Source organism: Protobothrops mucrosquamatus, unplaced genomic scaffold (genome assembly GCF_001527695.2).
Source record: "Protobothrops mucrosquamatus isolate PMUCROS unplaced genomic scaffold, P.Mucros_1.0 scaffold1055, whole genome shotgun sequence".
Lineage (NCBI taxonomy): Eukaryota > Metazoa > Chordata > Lepidosauria > Squamata > Viperidae > Protobothrops > Protobothrops mucrosquamatus.
Window position 1 is genome coordinate 189,514 of NW_015387287.1, and position 19,775 is coordinate 209,288.

General features: G+C 44.0%; 1 protein-coding gene across 1 annotated transcript in view; it reads right to left on the reverse strand.

Annotated features, from left to right (window-relative positions):
* Nucleotides 1-229: 229 nt before the first annotated feature.
* LOC107291120 overlaps nucleotides 230-19,775 on the reverse strand; it is a 21,172-nt gene continuing 1,626 nt past the window's right edge. Inside the window, exons 2-9 of the mRNA XM_015820082.1 lie at nucleotides 16,688-17,103; nucleotides 14,754-14,776; nucleotides 12,820-12,908; nucleotides 10,891-10,989; nucleotides 8,850-8,954; nucleotides 4,822-5,000; nucleotides 3,996-4,099; nucleotides 230-949 (exon numbers count right to left, since the gene is read on the reverse strand). Coding sequence (XP_015675568.1) covers nucleotides 769-949; nucleotides 3,996-4,099; nucleotides 4,822-5,000; nucleotides 8,850-8,954; nucleotides 10,891-10,989; nucleotides 12,820-12,908; nucleotides 14,754-14,776; nucleotides 16,688-16,876 — 969 coding nt within the window. The 5' untranslated portion in view covers nucleotides 16,877-17,103 and the 3' untranslated portion in view covers nucleotides 230-768. The remainder of the gene's footprint in view (nucleotides 950-3,995; nucleotides 4,100-4,821; nucleotides 5,001-8,849; nucleotides 8,955-10,890; nucleotides 10,990-12,819; nucleotides 12,909-14,753; nucleotides 14,777-16,687; nucleotides 17,104-19,775) is intronic.

Sequence of the window (19,775 nt, forward strand, 5' to 3'; positions counted from 1 at the left end):
TCCAGGTCCGATGCCATGGAGCGCTTTGAAGATGATAATCAACACCTTGAAGCGCACCCGGAAAGCCACCGGCAGCCAGTGATGGTTTACATGATGGTTTACAATTTTCTGTTTGCTTCTGAGCTTGGTTTATTTCTGAGGTAGGATTCCAAGTCTGAAACATCAGGATCACGAGATTTTACAATTAAGGGATTGCTCTGGTAGATGTAAAGATTTTTGAGCCTCTGGATGGGGTCATCCAATGTATTAAATTCCATACAAACATGCAATACTAGGGCTTGATATTCTAGTTCACACCACATGCAAAACTAACAGCTGGGCATCCTACAACCCACTGAATTACAATCTACCCTGACCTGTTTTTAGGCTAGTCTGACCACACAATTACTCAAAATTGACTAGTGTTTTAAAAGTATTTCTTCTCCAAATTTGCATTGTTTTTTAGCCAAAGAAAAAAGTGAGGTAGCAAAGCACTCTCAATCCAGCTAGAGAGTATATGTACCAAAACACACCGCAGGAATATAACCTTAGATATACTTCTAATTTACCTGGGAGTAAATCCCTCTAAATTCAAGGAGTGTTCTCCCATGAAAACCTATTTAGGATTGCAACCTGTATTGGAGGGGGGAAAAAACCCCCTTAAAATGTTTTTAGATCTTTTCTTACATCGCTTTGATATTTTTCCAGTCTAGTCAGTTTTTGCAATTATACCCTGTTAAAAACGTTTATCTCCTGCATGGATGAAAAGGAAGGCCACCCACAGAAAATTCATCGTGGTGTGTGCGCATGCGCACGCGCATCGGCAGTGAAGGCCTCCGACTGCTTTTTGCACAAAAGGAATTCTTCAGTGCTCAGGCTGCACAGTCCTTTCTTCCAGTCGGCACAATCTGCGCTGCTCACCGCTCTCTTCTTCAGATAAGCACAGGGTCCGTCTCCCTCCACTTCAAAGCTGCAAAGCAATAGAGAGTTGCTGGCATATCTAATTTTGTATGTATCAATAGTAGTAAGGACTGTTATTTGTTCAATGTTGGGGAAATGAAAACACTAGTGCAGGGGTAGGCAACCTTGGCTCTTTTATGACTCGTGGACTTCAACTCCCAGAATTCCTGAGCCAGCATGGCTCAGCTTGGAAACCTCTCCCTTTCCCCTCAGCATGGCTGGCTCAGGAATTCTGGGAGTTGAAGTCCACGAGTCATAAAAGAGCCAAGGTTGCCTGCCCTTGCTATGGGAAGAAGAGAGGATCAAGGGGGGGGAAAAAACACTGGATTGTGTAGCATTGAACAGATTTATATTGCAGAGGTTAAGATGTAACATTGAGTAAGAAATGTACCCGGACATCACGTTGTTTACTAAGCACTTAGGATTTGTAATAATAGAAAATGAATAAAACACCTATATATAAAAAAGAAAATTGCTGGCATTTATACGTTTCTATAATGCGTTTCCATAAAGTTGCATTTCTAACCCAAAGTGCTTAAGAGAGGCATCGAGAAACACGGGGAGAAGAATGCACAAACAAGGGCTGGTATGCTCAAAGTACAGGTGGTCCTCGACTTACAACCGTAATTGAGCGCAATGCTTCTGTTGTTAAGGGAAACATTAGTTAAGTAAATTTGCCCCATTTTTATGACCTTTCTTGCCACAGCTGTTAAGTGAATCACTGCAGTTGTTCCGTTAGTAACCCAGTTGTTAAGTGAATCTGGCTTCTCTGGTTATAAGAAGGTTGCAAAAGGGGATCACGTGATCCCGGGACATTGCGACGGTCATAAATACGAGTCAGTTGCCAAGCATCTGAATTTTGATCACATGACCATGGGGATGCTGCAAGCAGTCCTAATTGTGAAAAACGGTCATAAGTCACTTTGTTTCAGTGCCGTTGTAACTTTGAATGGTCACTAAGTGAACTGATGTAAGTCGAGGACCACCTGTATAAAATGACAGGAAAAAAATTAAAACAGCCACAGGAATTGTTTGCAAAGTGCAGGTTGTCCTTGAAATATGACCACACTTGGATTGGAAATTCAATCCCTAAGCGATGCAGGCATTAAGTGAGTCATTACATGACTGCGCCCAATTTTATGACCGGCTTTTGCTGTGGTCATTAAAACGAATCCTGCTCCTCGCCCCACTGACTTTGCTTATCGGACGCCAGTTGGGAATGTGTTCAAATGGTCACCATGTAGCCCCAGGACGTTGTACATACTGGTTGCCAAGCTCCTGAGACGCCATCTTGTGGCTGCAGAGGACGCTGTGATAGTTGTGAGGACTGGTCATAAATCTCTTTTTTTCAGGGCTGTCGTAACTTTGAATGGTAGTTAAAGCAATGATTGTATGTTGAGGACTGCCTGTATTTCTCAACCGAGTTCTGTTAATGCCCAAGAGAACAAGGCACCATTCAAGCCGTCCCCTTCAGGCAAAAAGCTGAATGGCTGGGTTCACAAAACCAGAGCTGGGATGCTGAGGGTTCTCCCCTGGGTGAGATTCACAGATGCAGGGCGAAATATGTTGCTGTCCTATAAGGTTTTCTTGTCTGTTTGGAATTCATTCATTTGTTGTTGTTGTTAGTTGCAAAGTCATGTCCGACCCATCACGACCCCATGGACAACGTTCGTCCAGGCCTTCCTGTCCTCTACCACCTTCTGGAGTCCATTTAAGCTCACGCCTACTGCTTCAGTGACTCCATCCAGCCACCTCATTCTCTGTCGTCCCCTTCTTCTATTGCCCTCCATCTTTCCCAGCATTAGGCTCTTCTCCAGTGAGTCCTTCCTTCTCATTAGGTGGCCAAAGTATTTGAGTTTCATCTTCAGGATCTGGCCTTCTAAAGAGCAGTCAGGGTTGATCTCCTCTAGGACTGACCGGTTTGATCACCTTGCAGTCCAGGGGACTCGCAGGAGTCTTCTCCAGCACCATAGTTCAAAGGCCTCAATTCTTTGGCGCTCAGCCTTTCTTATGGTCCAATTTTCGCAGCCATACATTGCAACTGGGAAAACCATGGCCTTGACTATACGTACTTTTGTTGGCAGGGTGATGTCTCTGCTTTTTAGTATGCTGTCTAGTTTTGCCATAGCTTTCCTCCCCAGGAGCAAGCGTCTTTTAATTTCTTGGCTGCAGTCCCCATCTGCGGTGATCTTAGAGCCCAGGAAGATAAAATCTGTCACTAAATTCATTCATGCCTTGTGAAACTTCGGAGATGTTCTGTAGGGGCATGGACAATAATTGCTATTGGAGGATGGGAGAGGGTTGATTTGAATGTGTTTGTTTTTATATGTCTGTTTTAGTGTTTTCATCCAATACTGGAAACCACTGGGAGTATGTAAGGAACATGGCGGTCTATCAGAATAGTAAAGTAAATGATTGATTGAATGAATGACTGTTCCAAAGTTGCTTTTCCAAAAGGCAACTGGATATTCTTGTGGGGTTTTTTTTCCTTGTGAAAATGTTTCGCTTCTCATCCAAGAAACTTCTTCAGTTCTTCAGAACTGTTCAGAATAGTGAAGAAGTGAAGAAGTGAAGAAGCTTTTGGGATGAAAAGCAAATTTTTTTCAAAGAAAAAAAAAACAAGAAAACTCAGTTGCCTTTTGGAAAAGTAACTTTGGGAGAACTGTGACCTGGATGATTGAGCATCTCCATGGAGATTGAATGAATGAGTGAGTGCATGAGTGAATGAATGAATGAATGAATGAATGAACGAGACAAGCACAGTTGGAACCAATCTAAATTTCCTTTTGTACCTTGGAAACTATTTCATTTTCTCCTTCCTTCCAGCTTATATGCCATTCCAATCCAGGGCGTTGGAGCTGTTTGCAATAGACCAGATGTAAACTGAGACAATTACAGAGCTTTTATAACTTCTAACCTCACATGCTTACACATGCTGGTTACTATGATCTTTCCTCTCACTCCCAAATATCTGCCTAAAGAGCCATATTGTAATGATTTTTTTGAAGACTTAATGGAGAGTATGGTCTGAGTATCCAATGGTAGGAAGAACTTACAGGTTTTTGAACAGAGTCCCATCTGGCCATTTCCAGCTCTCTTCAGGACTTCTGTGGAGGCCAACCCAGTGGTTAAAGGGCTCTCTGACATTCATGGTGCCAATCTGTTTTTGAATTAAAAAAAAAGAGAAACAAAATATGGGTGTCATGGTTCCGACAGATGAAACTCTTCAAAAGAACTTCAAGGCATCGTTTACCTTAAAGAATCTTTATTTTGAATAGTATAACATCGGTACTGCATAATCAAAGCCAAAAACTGAATTCCCCCCCCCCCAGCACATAGTATCAAACCACAATTCCCTCCTCCAATTGACAGTCATAAATCACATTCCTTATCAGCTCTGGTTACAATAACCTTGTTTCTCACGCTAGGTCCAATGTTGTTATGTCTAGCTGGACTCTCGTTCACATTCCCCCTCCCAGCATCATCTAACTCTGAAAGCAAAAGGTAAAAGATGGCTACATTCCCATGTGTTGTCAGTGCAAAAACATCCAATGTTAGCAGCGTTGACAATGGGTTTCAGAACATTTTAGAAATTGAGTTCTGTTTCTTCCCTCATCACTCTTCATATATGTGCACGTATACGTACATGTTTTATCAAGAATGACAATTCACATTCTTAAGAAAATCCACTATCTGGATTGCTTGAATTACACAGTCTGCTTCTGGGGTACAGAGGATAAAGCAACACCTGGCATGAGATTTAAATTCCTGGAACATCCTGGAGAGATAATGGCAGGCTCTTATTTCATAAAATAGTGAAAGAGTAGGCAGGCCTGATTGAGCGTAACTGCAGATAACAATTTTGACAGATTCTTCTCTTACCAGTTTCTCTAGATCCCCAAAGACAGCCAAGGTGGCCCCAAGGGAGAGACAACGATTTTGACTAGCATTCCAGGTCTCTTTGGTTTCCATAACATGATAGCAATTTCCTTGGTTCCTGTGCCAGCCCGCTGGGCAACAGGAAGTGGTGGCAGCAGCAGAAGGCAAATGAGGTTTAGCTTCTGAAAATACAAATTCATGTTATTTAATAGATTATTATCCTCAGTCCTTTATTTAGGAACAGAGGTGGGGAACTATGGCCCCTTTATGACTTGTGGATTTCAACTCCCAGAATTCCTGAGCTAGCATGGGACTCAACTCCCAGAATTCCTCAGCATGGCTGGCTCAGGAATTCTGGGAACTGAAGTCTACAAGTCCTAAAAGGGCCATAGTTCCCCACTCCTGATTTAGAAGAATGTTTCTCAGCTTTCTGAATTTCTAGGTGCATGAACTTCAACTCCCAGAATTCCACAGTCATCATGGCCACTGATAAGAATTCTGCATAATATAGTTCTATCAGTCATCCGGTTGAACACCCATTATACTAAACCAAGTTTTATTTTAACTACAGTTGGTTGAATGGACCTAACATAGGGTTTGATGTACATTTGGCTGTAAGCAAGAACAACCGCTGAGCAAAAAGAACGAAGAGAGGCAAATATTATTATAGCTCATTGCACAACCAGCCAGATGTTTTGACTGGATCTGGCACCTACTGATTCCTTCCCAAGGATCTGAGATAGGCAGATGTTGTTTTGAAGGCATGAAAGATATTCTCACAAAATATACGCTGTTCCAAGTAAAGCTCCCTGCGATGGAGATTTTGTCAAAGCTGATGATATTCAAGTGGTGCCTCAGTTGTTTTGGGCTTCCACTCAAGGGACCTATCACTATTTCTGCTATATTTGCTTTCTTTATAATAACATTATTGTTATTATTACAGAATTAGGGAAACGCTTTTATTTGAACACCAACATCTCCGTATATTTTGGAAGTCTGCAGCTATCCTTCCCCAAAATGATCTCATTATAGGAAAAAAAAGTAAACACCGTCAGAGCAAAAGACAAATAACGTCTTTAGCAAAAAAACAAAAAAAAAACCCAAATAAATTATTGTGTCAAATTATGTTCCTCAGAAGCTAGGAATAATAATTAAAAACAATTATCTGGGGCTCGATTTTACAAAAGAAAAAAAATCAGTTGCTGCAAGTTTTCATACGGGTAGTGTGATAAAGTGGATTTTAAGACCTTCTCCTTAGTACAGTGTAATTTTGGGGGCAGTTGTTTCAAACAGACAGTGTCTTGGCTTCCCTTTTATGACCTTAGTTTGACACAGATGTCAGATAAGGAGGTGCCAGATAAACGGCTGCTGGAGCTGAACAATCTGCCAGGACAAGAATCATTAAAGCCGTTTCAGATTTTTTCCTTCCCAGTTACAAAAATATTTATTTCAAAGATGATTTGCTGCAAAACCAAAATAAAAAAAACAAAACCTTGTAGGCTCACTCTGATATTCTCCAAACTCTGTGCAGAGTTCAGGGATTCACTGCTATTCCCCAAACTAAAAGAGATTGCTGGGATTTGTATCCATAGTCTGTGGGGCTTTCTGGGTGTGTGATTTCCACTGAATTACAATGTGGGAAAGCAATGAACAACACTCTGCTCTAAGCCAGGGCTTTTCAACCAGTGGTACGGGTACCACCTGTGGTACATTGGCACCTTGCAGGTGGTACGCGACCATCCTAGAAAAGTGGTAGTGGGGGAGGGAAATGAGCTGAACCAGTGGCAGCACCGCACAAGCCTGAGCGAGAGATGGCTGGAGCTGCAGGGCTGTCAGGGCTCAGCAGAAGCACCAGAATCAGTGTCGCTTTCCAGCTGATCGGCGCTTCTTCGGGGCTGCCAGAGCTCAGTGGAAACGCCAGGATCAGCGCCAGGCTCCAGCTGGAGCTCGGTGCTGATCCTGGTGCTTCTGCTGAGCCCAGAAGAAGCACCAATCAGCTGGAAAGCAGCACTGATCCTGGCCCTTCTGCTGAGCCCAGAAGAAGCGCCGATCACCTGGAATGTTGCAGCACCTCCAGGGTCTTGTGATTTACATTCAGATGCTTGGCAACTGATTCATATTTACGACGGTCCCAGGGTCCCAGAGTCATGTGAAGTGACCAAAACCTGCTGCAACCACCCAGCAGACGGGGGGGGGGGGGAATAAAAACCAAACACCTCCCCCCATCCCGCCCCCACTGCCAATCCTCAACAGAAATGCTGACAACAATGAAAACCTCGGACAGGAGGAAGAGTGCCGCCGTGTGGGCAGGCAGGTGTCTTGCTTGGCTGTGGCTCGGGGGGCCCTTTTTTCAGTGCCATTGTAACTTCGAACAGTCACTAAGCGAACTGTTGTAAGTCGAGGACTACCTGTACTTCATCACTTTTTTCCTTTTTTTTGTCATCAAGTTTTTGACACCTTGCTAGGTGGTACTCGGATATTGCCATATCCTAAAAGTGGTACAATGGATGAAAAGGTTGAAAAGCCCTGCTTCTAAGCAGCTGCCTGCTTGCATGATGGGTGATGTTCTCCAGAGTAAGAAAGAAAGACAAAGGAAGAACCAATATTTTCATAAACTAACCTCAGCAATGTTGTACCCTACAAAGTAAACTGCCTAGTTATGCGGGAAGTTATCGGAAATATTTCTAGAAACAAAACTGCAAACAATGTGTACGTGAATAGAGTCCTCGACTTAATTGAGCCCAACATTTCTGCTGCTAAGCAAGACAGTTAAGTGAGTTTTGCCCTATTTTACGATCTGCGACGGTTATTCAGTGAATCACTGTGGTTGTTAAGTTAGTAACCTGATTGTTAAGAGACCCTGGCTTCCCCAACTGACTTTGCTTGTCAGAAGGTCTGCAAAAGGGGATTACGTGAGCCTGGGAGACTGCAATCGTCATAAATATGAGTCAATTGCCAAGTATCTGAATTTTGATCACGTGCAACATGGGGATGCTGCAGTGGTCGTAAGTGTGAAAAACGGTCATAAGTCACTTTTCCCAGTGCTGTAGTACAGTCCATAGGGCAGTGATGGCGAACCTTTTAGAGACCGGGTGCCCAAACTGCAACCCAAAACCCACTTATGTATCGCCGGGTGCCAGGTGGGCGTGGCCCACTGGGTGAGCGTGGCTGTGGTGGTCATGGCAGACTGGGTGGGTGTGGCCAAGGTAGGTATGGTCACCTTGATGTTGCTTGTGGGGAGGGACACCTGTGGGGGCTGGGCAGGGTTGGGGAAGATCCAGGGGGTCTCTGGCAGGTGGGGCGGTGGACAGGAGGCTCGTCCTGTGGGGTGAGGCGGGGCAAGATGAGGTAGGGCGGGGGTGCCATTGTCGCAAGGCGAGGCAGGGGCTGGGGTGGCTGCTGCCTGACACCGTCGGCCCCCGCACACAGAGGCCAGCGAGCGCATGGGGGCCGACAGTGTCCGTCAGCAGCCACAGCCTGCCAGCCCCTCGACCGGTATACTCTGGGGCTCCGCAGCACGCCACCAGCAGTTCAGAGAAGCCGCCTCTGAGCTGGACGGCCGGCCAACAGCTGAGGAGGCGATGCAGTGGGTCGTGCCTGGGAAAAAGAGAGCATGCGAGGCCAGGAGGGATGGGACGGGACGGGAGGGAAACCAGCCATGCTGGGATGCATCCAGCCACATGGGACCTCAGCAAGTTAACGGGCGGCTGGTTGAAGAGGGACAGTTGCCATCTTCGGGGCATGGCACACGTGCCCACAGAGAGAGCTCTGAGTGCCGCCTCTGGCACGCTTGCCATAGGTTCACCACCACTGCCATAGGGTCTGAACATGGCTGCCTTGAACACTAGGCCTTCTTCTCACACTCATACTGGATCTTTTTGTTAAGGTGGGGATCCAGGACTGGGATATTTTCTTTTGAAGGTCCTCAACTTACGGTCACTAAATGAATTGTTGTAAGTTGAGGATTACCTGTATTATTCTAAAGGATGAAACTTGGATAGATCAATATGGAACATGAGTCTGTCACTCACTTGTGAAAACGAAGATGGTGGTTACCAAGCCCGCAATCTGAATGACAAAGAGTATGAGGACAATCCACGTAATTGAGTTCTTGACCCTTGTGTTGGGTTGGGTGCCTACAAAGGAAAAGATCATATGTCATTATAACTTATTTTTATTGCATTTTTTAAAAGACCTTCCTTCCCAGGAAGCTTAGAAATGGCTTAGTGGATCCTGCACTACCTTGGCAACTGATAACACCCAGTTTCATGCCCCCTCAAAGCACCCATTATTGAAATTAAACATAGGTGTGATCAGAAAGGCTGTCAGTTTTTTTTCTTCTTCCCTTTCTCTCAACTGTATTTAACATCTTGTTGAATAAACAGTTCTTAACGGCTCAAATGTTTGCATTCTGCTTGATTAATCCAACCTGAGTTGGCTTAATAAATATGTACTTCAAGGTGTATCTCTACTAATTATTTCAGCAGGTTGCCCTTGAGATCTAGACCACAAACCATAACTTCAGAGAGTCAGATAAGTAAACAGACGCTTCTAAATCACTGGGGAGCTTGCTGTGCTCCAGATGTGGCTAAAGTAAGACTCTCAGCATGTCTCCCCATGGTCCAGCTGTCTGTGGCTGCTCAGAGGTAATGGTGAGCATCATCTGGAAGGCAATATGGAACCTGCTGTAAAGGGTGCCCCAGTCACCTCAGTGATGTGACACGCCCTGTGCTCATAAAACACTTTATGTCTATGGATGATTTTCAATCATCCAGGTCATGATTGCCCCAGAGGTGCTTTTTCTAAAAGACAACTGGACTTTCTTGGTTTTTTTTTTATTTGAAAACATTTCACTTCTCATCCAAGAAGCTTCTTCAGTTATAACTGACTGGTGAGGAATGGAAGGGTTTGTATTCTTTGCAGTTGTTAGCTCTCTGAGAGTCACTGAGTCCACTTGGGAATTTTATCCAGTTGTTAGCTCTTTGAGAGTCACTGAGTCCACTTGGGAATTTTATGTATCCTCAAAATCAGTTGAATCAGAGTGTAAACAAGTGTGGAACCTTCTTGGGACTGCTGAAAGGACAAGGTTCCACACCTGTTTACGCTTCTGATTTGGCCTAGATTAATTCCCAGAGTCCCTATCAAGCCAAACTAGTTCCTTGGATGACAAGCAAATAAGGAAGGATACATTATGTATTAAGAATTTTTTGGAGAGCTTCTGATTTGTTAGCACCCAGTTGTGAACCACATGGGACTACAGCATATACAATAATGGCAAATAGAGTAGAACAGGGGTCCCCAAACCCCGGCCTGTGGACCAGCAACGGGCTGTGGCATGCCAGAAACCAGGCCGCACAAACAAGCAAAGCCCCATCCCCGGGATGTAGGCAGAACACAAAACCACACCCACTACAGTCCGCGGAAAAACCTCTATCCGCAGAACCGGTTTTATGGTGCCCAAAAGGTCGAGGGTCTCTGGAGTAGAACGTTGTTTCTCAATCTCAGCAACTTCAAGATGTGTGGACTTCAACTCCCAGAACTGCCCAGCCAGGATAGCTGGCTGGGGAATTCTGGGAGTTGAAGTCCACACATCTTTGCCTTACTGAGGTAGAACTACAGGACATTGGAGAGTTCCAACTTGAAAGCTTGTTCCATGGAATTTGGAGCTCAGTGGAGTCATTCAGTCTTCGTACAGCAGGGGTAGGCAACCTTGGCTCTTTTATGACTCGTGGACTTCAACTCCCAGAATTCCTGAGCCAGCATGGCTCACCTTGGAAACCTCTCCCTTTCCCCTCAGCATGGCTGGCTCAGGAATTCTGGGAGTTGAAGTCCACGAGTCATAAAAGAGCCAAGGTTGCCTACCCCTGTCCTACAGCAATCATCCACAGCCAAATTCCTTGAGGCCCAGAATGTCTGAGCATGTATTCAGAAGAAAAACTCTTAGCACTAAGTTCAGGACCATCTTTCCTCTTGGCTGACAACTGGAGCAGCCTAGAAGCTCCCAGGATCCAAACAGTGAAATTGTCTCCCTGCAGTGCAGAGGAATATCCCACAATGCCAAGTGCCTTTTACCTGCTTCCTTCTTTTCTTCCAAGCTGAAGTCCACCCACTGCTCAACAGCTGCAGGTTTATTGTCTTTCTTGTCATCTTCGTTCCCATCAGTTGCCCTTCCTTCGAAAAATAAAGCGAAATTAGATATCTACTCTACCTGAAGCAACATAAAGTTTCTTCCCTCTTGATTCTTGTAGTTTCTATCACAGGGGTCTTCAAACTTGGCCCTTTTATGACTTGTGGACTTCAACTCCCAGAATTCCTCAGCCAGGCAGGCTGGCTGAGGAATTCTGGGAGTTTAAGTCCACAAGTCATAAAAGGGCCAAGTTTGAAGACCCCTGTTCTATCACATCACAGTGCCAGAAGTTAGCAGGTGGAGCTTACTTGGGAGGTAGGGAAATCCTACGTACAGGTAGCCCTTGACTTACAATGGTTTATTTGAAGTTACAACGGCACTGAAAAAGTGATTTATGACCTTTTTTCACACTTACGACCATTGCAGCATCCCCATGGTCACCTGATCAAAATTCAGATGCTTGACAACTGACTCATGTTTATAATGGTCGCATTGTCCCGGGATCACGTGATCAGTTATGACCTTCTGACAAGCCAAGTCAATGGGGAAGCCAGATTCGCTTAACAACCATATTACAAAGTTAGCAGCTGCAGCGATTCACTTAACAACGGTGGCAAGAAAGGTAATAAAATGGGTCCAAAAACTCAACAACTGTCTTGCTTAGCAACAGAAAGTTTGGACTCAGTTGTGGTCATAAGTTGAGGACTACCTGTATTGGTATCTGGAACTAAATCCAAATGAACCTAAATGTTGTGGACATAGGCCAAGTACTGTAAACCTGGCAAAGCCATTTTTTGAAGGAAGTAGAGGCAAGGCTGTCCATTGACTACTTCAACGTAATGCCATCTTTTCCTACTGCACAATCCCAGAAAAACAGAGGCAAAAGTTGCAGACGTGTGAAACTTGCACCCCACACCTTCTGAACTATTTGTACCTAAATTTAATCCTGGCTGAAATAAGATAAGAGTCCAGAGTCTCTTGGCTGGAGAATCCTGAGAGTTGAAGTCCACACATCTTAAAATTGCTAAGTCTGAGAAACACTGCTCCTGGCCTGGAGATTCCTGACCCACTGGGTACACTAGCTATATCTGTGTGAAGCTCTTGTACAATATAGTTTTTAAATGTGGTGGATTATTGTGCCATGCCAGTAACAATATGCATGTCACTAAGCAAAACTGTTGGTGGCTTAGAAGTAGAATAGAATATAGAGTATAGAATAGAATAGAGCTGGAAGGGATCTTGTCCAGCCCCCTGCTCAAGCAGGATCACCTATACCATCTCAGACAAGTGACTGTCTAGCCTCTTCTTAAAAACCTTCAGTGATGGAGCGCCCACAACTTCTGAAGGCGAGACATTCCACTGGTTAATTTGGAGACTAATTTGACTCCCTCTTCTTTATGGGAGCCCCTCAAATACTGGAATACTGCTATCATGTCACCCCTATTTCTTCTTTTCTTTAGACTTTAGATTTTGGGTCTAATGGGATCTGGTAGAGGAAGGAGAGAAACTTTTTTTAGAGCTTCTGGGTGGTTGGTTCAAGCACTGGACAGAATTTGTAATTCAGTGAAAGGGACCTCACTTTGGAAATTTTATGGACCGATGTTTAGGATTAGCCCCAGTTTTTTGTAACACTGAGAATCAGAATTTTGTGTGTATAAATAATTTTTTTTTGAAGGTGAAATTATCCAGCTTCCTGTCTTATTACAAATTTTCTCAGGGCTTCCTTCTATTTCTTTGGTGGGCCAGTCAAGCAAACTGGCTTGATGTAAGTCATCTTACACAGGTAGTCCTTGACTTATAACCGTTCACTTAGTGACCGTTCAGAGTTACAACGGCACAGAAAAAAGCGACTTATAACCATGTTTCACACTTACCTTTTTCTATGAAGTCTTCTTTGTTTATGTTTGAAAATTCTACCATGGAAGCATCGGTTGGCTGTGATTTTGGCAAACCATCTTTCCCCCTAGGGAGAGAGGAAATTCATGATATAAAGGATATGTAATCGAAGAAGATCAAAACATTTGCGTTTTCCTACGATGGACTGTAGAGTAGAACATAATGCGATTATTTGACTAAACTGTATTCACAAACGTTAGCAGTGGAAATGCAGGTAATCCTCAACTTACAACAGTTCACTTAGTGACTGTTCAAAGTTACAGCACTGAAAAAGTGACCTATGACCATTTTTCACACTTACGACCTTTGTAGCATCCCCAGGATCATGTGATCAAAATTCAGATGCTTGGCTACTGCTTCATAACTTATGACCGTTGCTGTGTCCCCAGGTCATGTGATCCCCTTTGCGACTTTCTGACAAGCAAAGTCAATGGGGGAAGCCAGATTGACTTAACCACCGTGTTACTAACTTATCAACTGCAGTGATTCAATTAACAACTGTGGCAAGAAAGGTTGTAAAATAGGGCAAAACTCACTTAACAAACGTCTCCCTTAACAACAGAAATGTTGGGCCCAATTGTGGTCATTAGTCAAGGATTACCTGTACTATCTAAAATAGCTTGTCAATAACGTGGCAATCAAGCGCTATACATGAATAGAGTAGAGTAGAGTAGAGTAGAATAGAATAGAATAGAATAGAATAGAATAGAATAGAATAGAATAGAATAGAATAGAAGGAACCCTGGAGGTCTTCTAGTCCAGCCCTCTGCTCAAGCAGGAGGACCTATACCAGTGATGGCAAACCTTTTAGAGACCGAGTGCCCCAAAACCACCCCACCCCCCACAGGGCCACTCACCGCCTCCATGGGCCACCACAGCTGATTGCCCAGGTGGCCCAGTGGTGCCGTGGCAGCCATGCCCTCTGCCTGCACCCCACAGCATCATCTACAAGCGATGGGGTGCAAGGGCAGAGTCTTATCCTCACTGCTCAGCTGCCATGTCCTTGGCTACACTGCTCTGCATGGGCTGCGCCTGGGGGTGACTTTCTTCCGGGGGGCTGCTGGTGAGGGGGCCATGAGGGGAGGCATGGCTGGGGTGACAGCTCATGTGCCCACAGAGAGGGCTTTGAGTGCCCTCTCTGGCACACGTGCCATAGGCTCGCCACCACTGACCTATATCATCTCAGATAAGTGACTGTCCAGTCTCTTCTTAAAAACCTCCAGTGATGGGGCGCCCACCATTTCTGGGGGCAAGCTGTTCCTCTGGTTGATTGTCCTCACTGTCAGGAAGTTTCTCCTTCATTCCAGGTTGCTTCTCTCTTTGATCAGTTTCCAACCATTGTTTCCCGTCCTTCCCTCTGGTGCTCTGGTGAACAACCTGACCCCCTCTGCCTTGTGGCAGCCCCTCAGATACTGAAATACTGCTATCATGTCTCATAAAGAAGGATCAAAATGGCTTTCTTGACTGAGTTTAGCGCCTGGTTATTTCAGAGTTCGGGTTCATATTGTTTCCTTGATAACAACACCGAAGTGGATTGATTACCTCCCTTCACTCTAAGAAGGTTTTTTTTTTTTTCCATCAGCTTCCCAAACTAATTCGGACTTCTCATCCAGGTACTAAGCAGATCTGACTCTACCTAGCTTCCCAGGCTGGCCAAGAACTGTCACAGGCTGGGAGCTCTTAGCTCTAGAGATGGAAAGCGACAGCCTATAAGAGGCAGGCTGGTTTTGTTGGACCTGGTGTGAGCTAAGGTCATCTATGAGCTGACATTGGATGGAACCAGTGAGATACATCTATCTGTTGCAGGTCTAGATTCAGCCTCAAAGGGTGGTGTGAAAGGCGAGGCGAGTGGCATACAAATCAAACAAACAAATGCCCCAACATATTGGCACATCAGCAGGAAAACACTTACCCATTCAAGACATTTCCAGTAGCCTAGGCAAAAAAAGAAGGAAGTAAAGTATTATGGGATGCCTTGAATTTTTCTTTTGCAAAAAAGTCAAATAAGAGACAATTGTCACCATATTAATAATAATAATAATANCATCTAGTCCAACCCCCTGCTCAGGCAGGAAACCCTATACCATTTCGGACAAATGGCTGTCCAGTCTCTTCTTAAAAACTTCCAGTGTTGGAGCATTCACCGCTTCTGGAGGCAGGTTGTTCCACTGGTTAATTGTTCTCACTGTCAGGAAGTTTCTCCTTAGTTCTAGATTGCTTCTTTCCTTGATTAGTTTCCACCCATTGCTTCTTGTCCTGCCTCCAGGCGCTTTGGAAAATAGCTTGACTCCCTCTTCTTTGTGGCAGCCCCTGAGATATTGGAACACTGCTATCATGTCCCCCCTCGTCCTTCTCTTCATTAAACTAGACATACCCAATTCCAGCAGCCGTTCCTTATATGCTTTAGCCTCCAGTCCCCTGACATACTTATTAATAAGTATGTCAGCCAGTTTGGTTTAGTTCAGGGGTAGGCAAGCTTGGCTCTTTTATGACTCGTGGACTTCAACTCCCAGAATTCCTGAGCCAGACATGCTATGCTGGCTCAGGAATTCTGGGAGCTGAAGTCCACGAGTCATAAAAGAGCCAAGGTTGCCTACCCCTGGTCTAGTTAGTGGTTAAGGCAGTGGTTCTCAACCTTTTTAATGCCGCGACCTCAACCGGTCATAAGTCGAGGACTAAACCGGTCGTAAATCGAGGACTTTCCCTGCCCGGGAGCACTGCGCATGCGTGGTTCCGCCCCCTGCGCTGGCCGAGGCGTAGCTGGCAAGCGGCAGAGACGGAGCAGGCCGACCACCAGCTGGCCCAGCCCAAGGGAGGTAAGGCACCTGCCGGAAAAGGGGGAAAAAATGGCAGACAAAAAAAATGGCGGACAAAAAAAATGGTGGACAAAAAAAATGGCGGACAGCCTTGCTTGGTGACCTCCGTGAAATGGTCGATCGACCCCAAATGGGGTCCCGACCCACAGGTTGAGAACCACTGGGTTAAGGCATCAGGCTAGTCCTACTTTAAGCATGAAAAACCAGCTGGGTGACTTTGGGCCAATCACTTTCTCTCAGCCCCGACTCACAGGGTTGTTGTTATGGGAAAAATAGAAGGAATATTAGATATGTATGCTGCCTTGAGTTACTTATAAAATTAATAACAATGGGATAGAAACAAAAACATAAAAAAATATATAATAATTTAGCTCTGTTTTTCAATCCTGGACTTTGGATACAGCATGATATGATACTAAACCATATTATATATTATGTTATACGTTAAGTTAATTTTATGTTGTAGTGTATTGTGTAGTATATTGTACTGTACTATACTGTATTGTATTGTATTATATTGTATCGTATCCATATTTTGGGTGAGAAGAACTTTGGTGCAAAGACAAAAAGATCTAAACTCCCTCATCCCCCCCCCAATATTATTTTTAAGTCAAACACTTCTGCAGTTGCTGTGGCTGGAAGATACTTCATTTGATCTTTTGACAATATGATATCCATATTTCACATTTTTCAATCCCAGATGAGGGTGATATATAACAGTGTGGGGGGGAATAACCACAGTTACCACGATGGGTGCATATTGTACTTTTGCTGCAGCAAATATTTTTTAATCAGAGTCAGTCTGTTGTGACGAATAATAAATAAAACAAGTGAAAGTGAAGTGAGTCATGGCTGGACTACTCGAATGAACGTCATGTGGAGCTGCCCTGGGAGACTGTTTGGAAACTGGTACAGATGATGGTTTTTCTATTGGCAGAAGGTATCCAGAGGATTTTTATCCCAGGGGTATTTAGGGACTGGGCTCCCTATTGTCTTAGATACATTGTTTTGGAGAATTATGCTGGCTTACCTGATTTTCTGGTTGATTCCTGGAAATGACAGTATGTGCAGCGTGATCCCAGGATTTTCTGCAGAGTGAACAAAGGGGGACTTGATCCTCCAAGCAGAAATGACTTAACTCTTCTTTATGTATCATGCACACATCTTGAGCTGACCAATTTGTTTCATCCACAGTGGCCTGTCTGACGGCTTCTTTCATTTTCCCGAAAAATTCTGTGGATCCCTGCTTGTTTTTCAATGAATCTCCTTTACAACTTGAACAAGGCGCTTTCTCTTTTACTTCATCCTCCAAGGATTGGCTGATGCATGTTAGAGAAGAGTACACCCCACAGGATGGAGTGATTGGAGGTTGACAGTTGGTCAAGTCAATCAAACAAACGGTTTCCCCTGTAGAACGGCTTGAAGAAGTGATCCTCTCCTGGTTCCCTAAGGAAGAAAACAGCAGAAATGTGGACTCATCCAAGAGAAGTCATAATGTATTCATATATTGTAAAATTGGAATGCTTGTGGTTTGGGCCTCTTTTTTGTGTTCTTTCTAATGTGGTGTGTGTAACTATGGCAACTTTATGACCTGTGAACTTCAACTCCCAGAATTCCTGAGCCATCATGGCTGCTTGCTCATCCCTGTTCTAAAGTCAGATTATAGATCTAACCAACAGATTTTTTTTTTCCTCAGAAACTATCTTGAGTGATTTCTGCTGCTTAGGGTAAAATATCATACATTAAACAATTATTTGTTTGTCTTCTGAGAGGAGGCTTTGCAGCATCCAAAGTAGAACAACTAGATTCTGTAATAGCTTTATACTATATAGCAGGGGTGTCAAACTGCCGGATGCGTCATGCCGAAACCGCACCCACCCCATTGCCGGCAATGGAAAAAACAGTCACGATATGTCACATGATGTTGCGAGTTTGACACTCCTGCTATATAGTATCAACTCTCAAGACTTTTTTTTCTGCTATGTATTCATAATGGACTATGATTAATATATGTGTGTGTGTGTGTGTGTGTGTGTAATATGTATGTGTATACATATACGTATACACATACACATACGTATTCTTTTGAGAGCAGGCATCAGTATTTCATTTTTTAATGTGTGCCAGTGTGTTCACAGAAAAAAGTAACAATAAAGATTATCTTATTCCTTGTCAGAACTTTCATAATAATAAAAGTTGTTCTTACTTCCTACTTGATTCAGTATACATATGGAGAAGTTAATATCCATATTTAGGAAAAACCCTGAGACATTTATTGGAGGAATATGTAATTCTTCTTTATTAAAACAGTGACAACAAGAACCACAAGTGCTCCATGAAAGTAAAATGGGAAGATAATACTTAAAATAGTGATAAGCATGTTTGAATACCACATGCCCGTTTCTACGTTCTAAGCCTTACATCTATGTTTTAAGTCCATGCCAAAAATATGCGTCGTCTTACCCATATAGTCAATGATCTGAGATGAAAGTTATAGTTCCAGCATCAGTCCTGTGATGTATGTGCATACGTATGCATTTTCTATTTTACTTGTGGCTATGTAGCTTTGTACTAGATGTTAATAAGGTGTGCAAAGAAAGATAAGCCATGAAAGATCTACAGGGGATTTAACTAAAAGCCTGCCCCAAAGCCTTTCAGTGGGTTTTGCATACAGAGCTTCTGGCTCAGCTGCTATTGAGGATCACTCCCTGCTTATCTTTCAAAAAGCATATGTCTAAATTACGGCTATACCCTTGGCTATTAGCTATCAGGAAGCTGCATAGGAGCTGCTGACAATATACAAGTATGTGTTTGTTTCAGCTAACAATTGCCTTGCCGGTCTTTTTTCTTAGAATGCTAGCATTTAACAATAGCTCCTATAATCGTCTTCTGCCAGAATATCCTAACAACTTAACTCATCACTTCTCAGACTCCAGAAAGCAGCTGTTTGTGTCTTGCTTTGCTCTGGTTTTGCTGCTTCTCCTTAGCCTCACAAAAATGACCCAAAAAGGTCCGTAAATTGTCTCTCTTCCTGGATTCTACGAGGGGCAGAGCACGTATAGATCCTTCTCAAAAAACAGTTCAGCTCTCAAGACTGTTTTTCCAAACATTAGGACTCAGTTAAGAAAGATCATTGTCTCATCCACACAAGTAATCCTTGATTTATGACAGTAATGGAGCTTGCCCATTACAGTCATAAGTTGTAACGGTCGTCAAACAGGTCACCCACATGACTGGCCTGATTTTATTATCTTTTTTGTGGTGGTCGTAAGATGAATGTCATGGTTGTAAAGAGAATCCATTGCTTGCTGTAGACCAGTGGTTCTCAACCTTTTTAATGCCGCGACCCCCAACCGGTCGTAAGTCGAGGACTAAACCTGTCGTAAGTCGAGGACTAAACCGGTCGTAAGTCGAGGACTAAACCGGTCATAAGTCGAGGACTACCCAACCGGTTGTAAGTCGAGGACTTTCCCTGCCCAGGAGCGCCGCACATGCGTAGTTCCGCCCCCTGCGCCGGCCGAGGCGTAGCTGGCAAGCGGCAGAGACGGAGCAGGCCAACCACCAGCTGGCCCAGCCCAAGGGAGGTAAGGCACCCACCGGAAAAGGGGGAAAAAATGGCGGACAGCCTTGCCTGTCGACCCCCGTGAAATGGTCGATCGACCCCAAATGGGATCGCGACCCATAGGTTGAGAACCGCTGCTGTAGACTATGGCAGCTGCAGCACACTGCTGGCTCATATCTAAGTGATTGTCCACTAGGACTCTGAGATCCCTCTCACAGTTGCTACTATTGAGCAAGATACCCCCTATACTATACCTGTACATTTGGTTTCTCTTGCCTAAATGTAGAATTTCATTTTTTTAGATAGCACCCAGTGTTCAAGTCTGTCCAGATCCTCCTGTATCTTAAGCCTATCTTCTGGAGTGTTGGCTATTCCTGCCAGGCTATTTCCCTGCTACAATTTGAGTTGCCTTGTATTCAGTCATAACAACACTAGAAATGTGTTACGGATGAGGCAGTCTTTTGTTTCCTCTCAAGCGCTGTATTGTATTGCGTGATTTATTTAATTTGTAATTTGTTAAACATCAATTCATACTAATTGAAGCCGTGGTTTATAG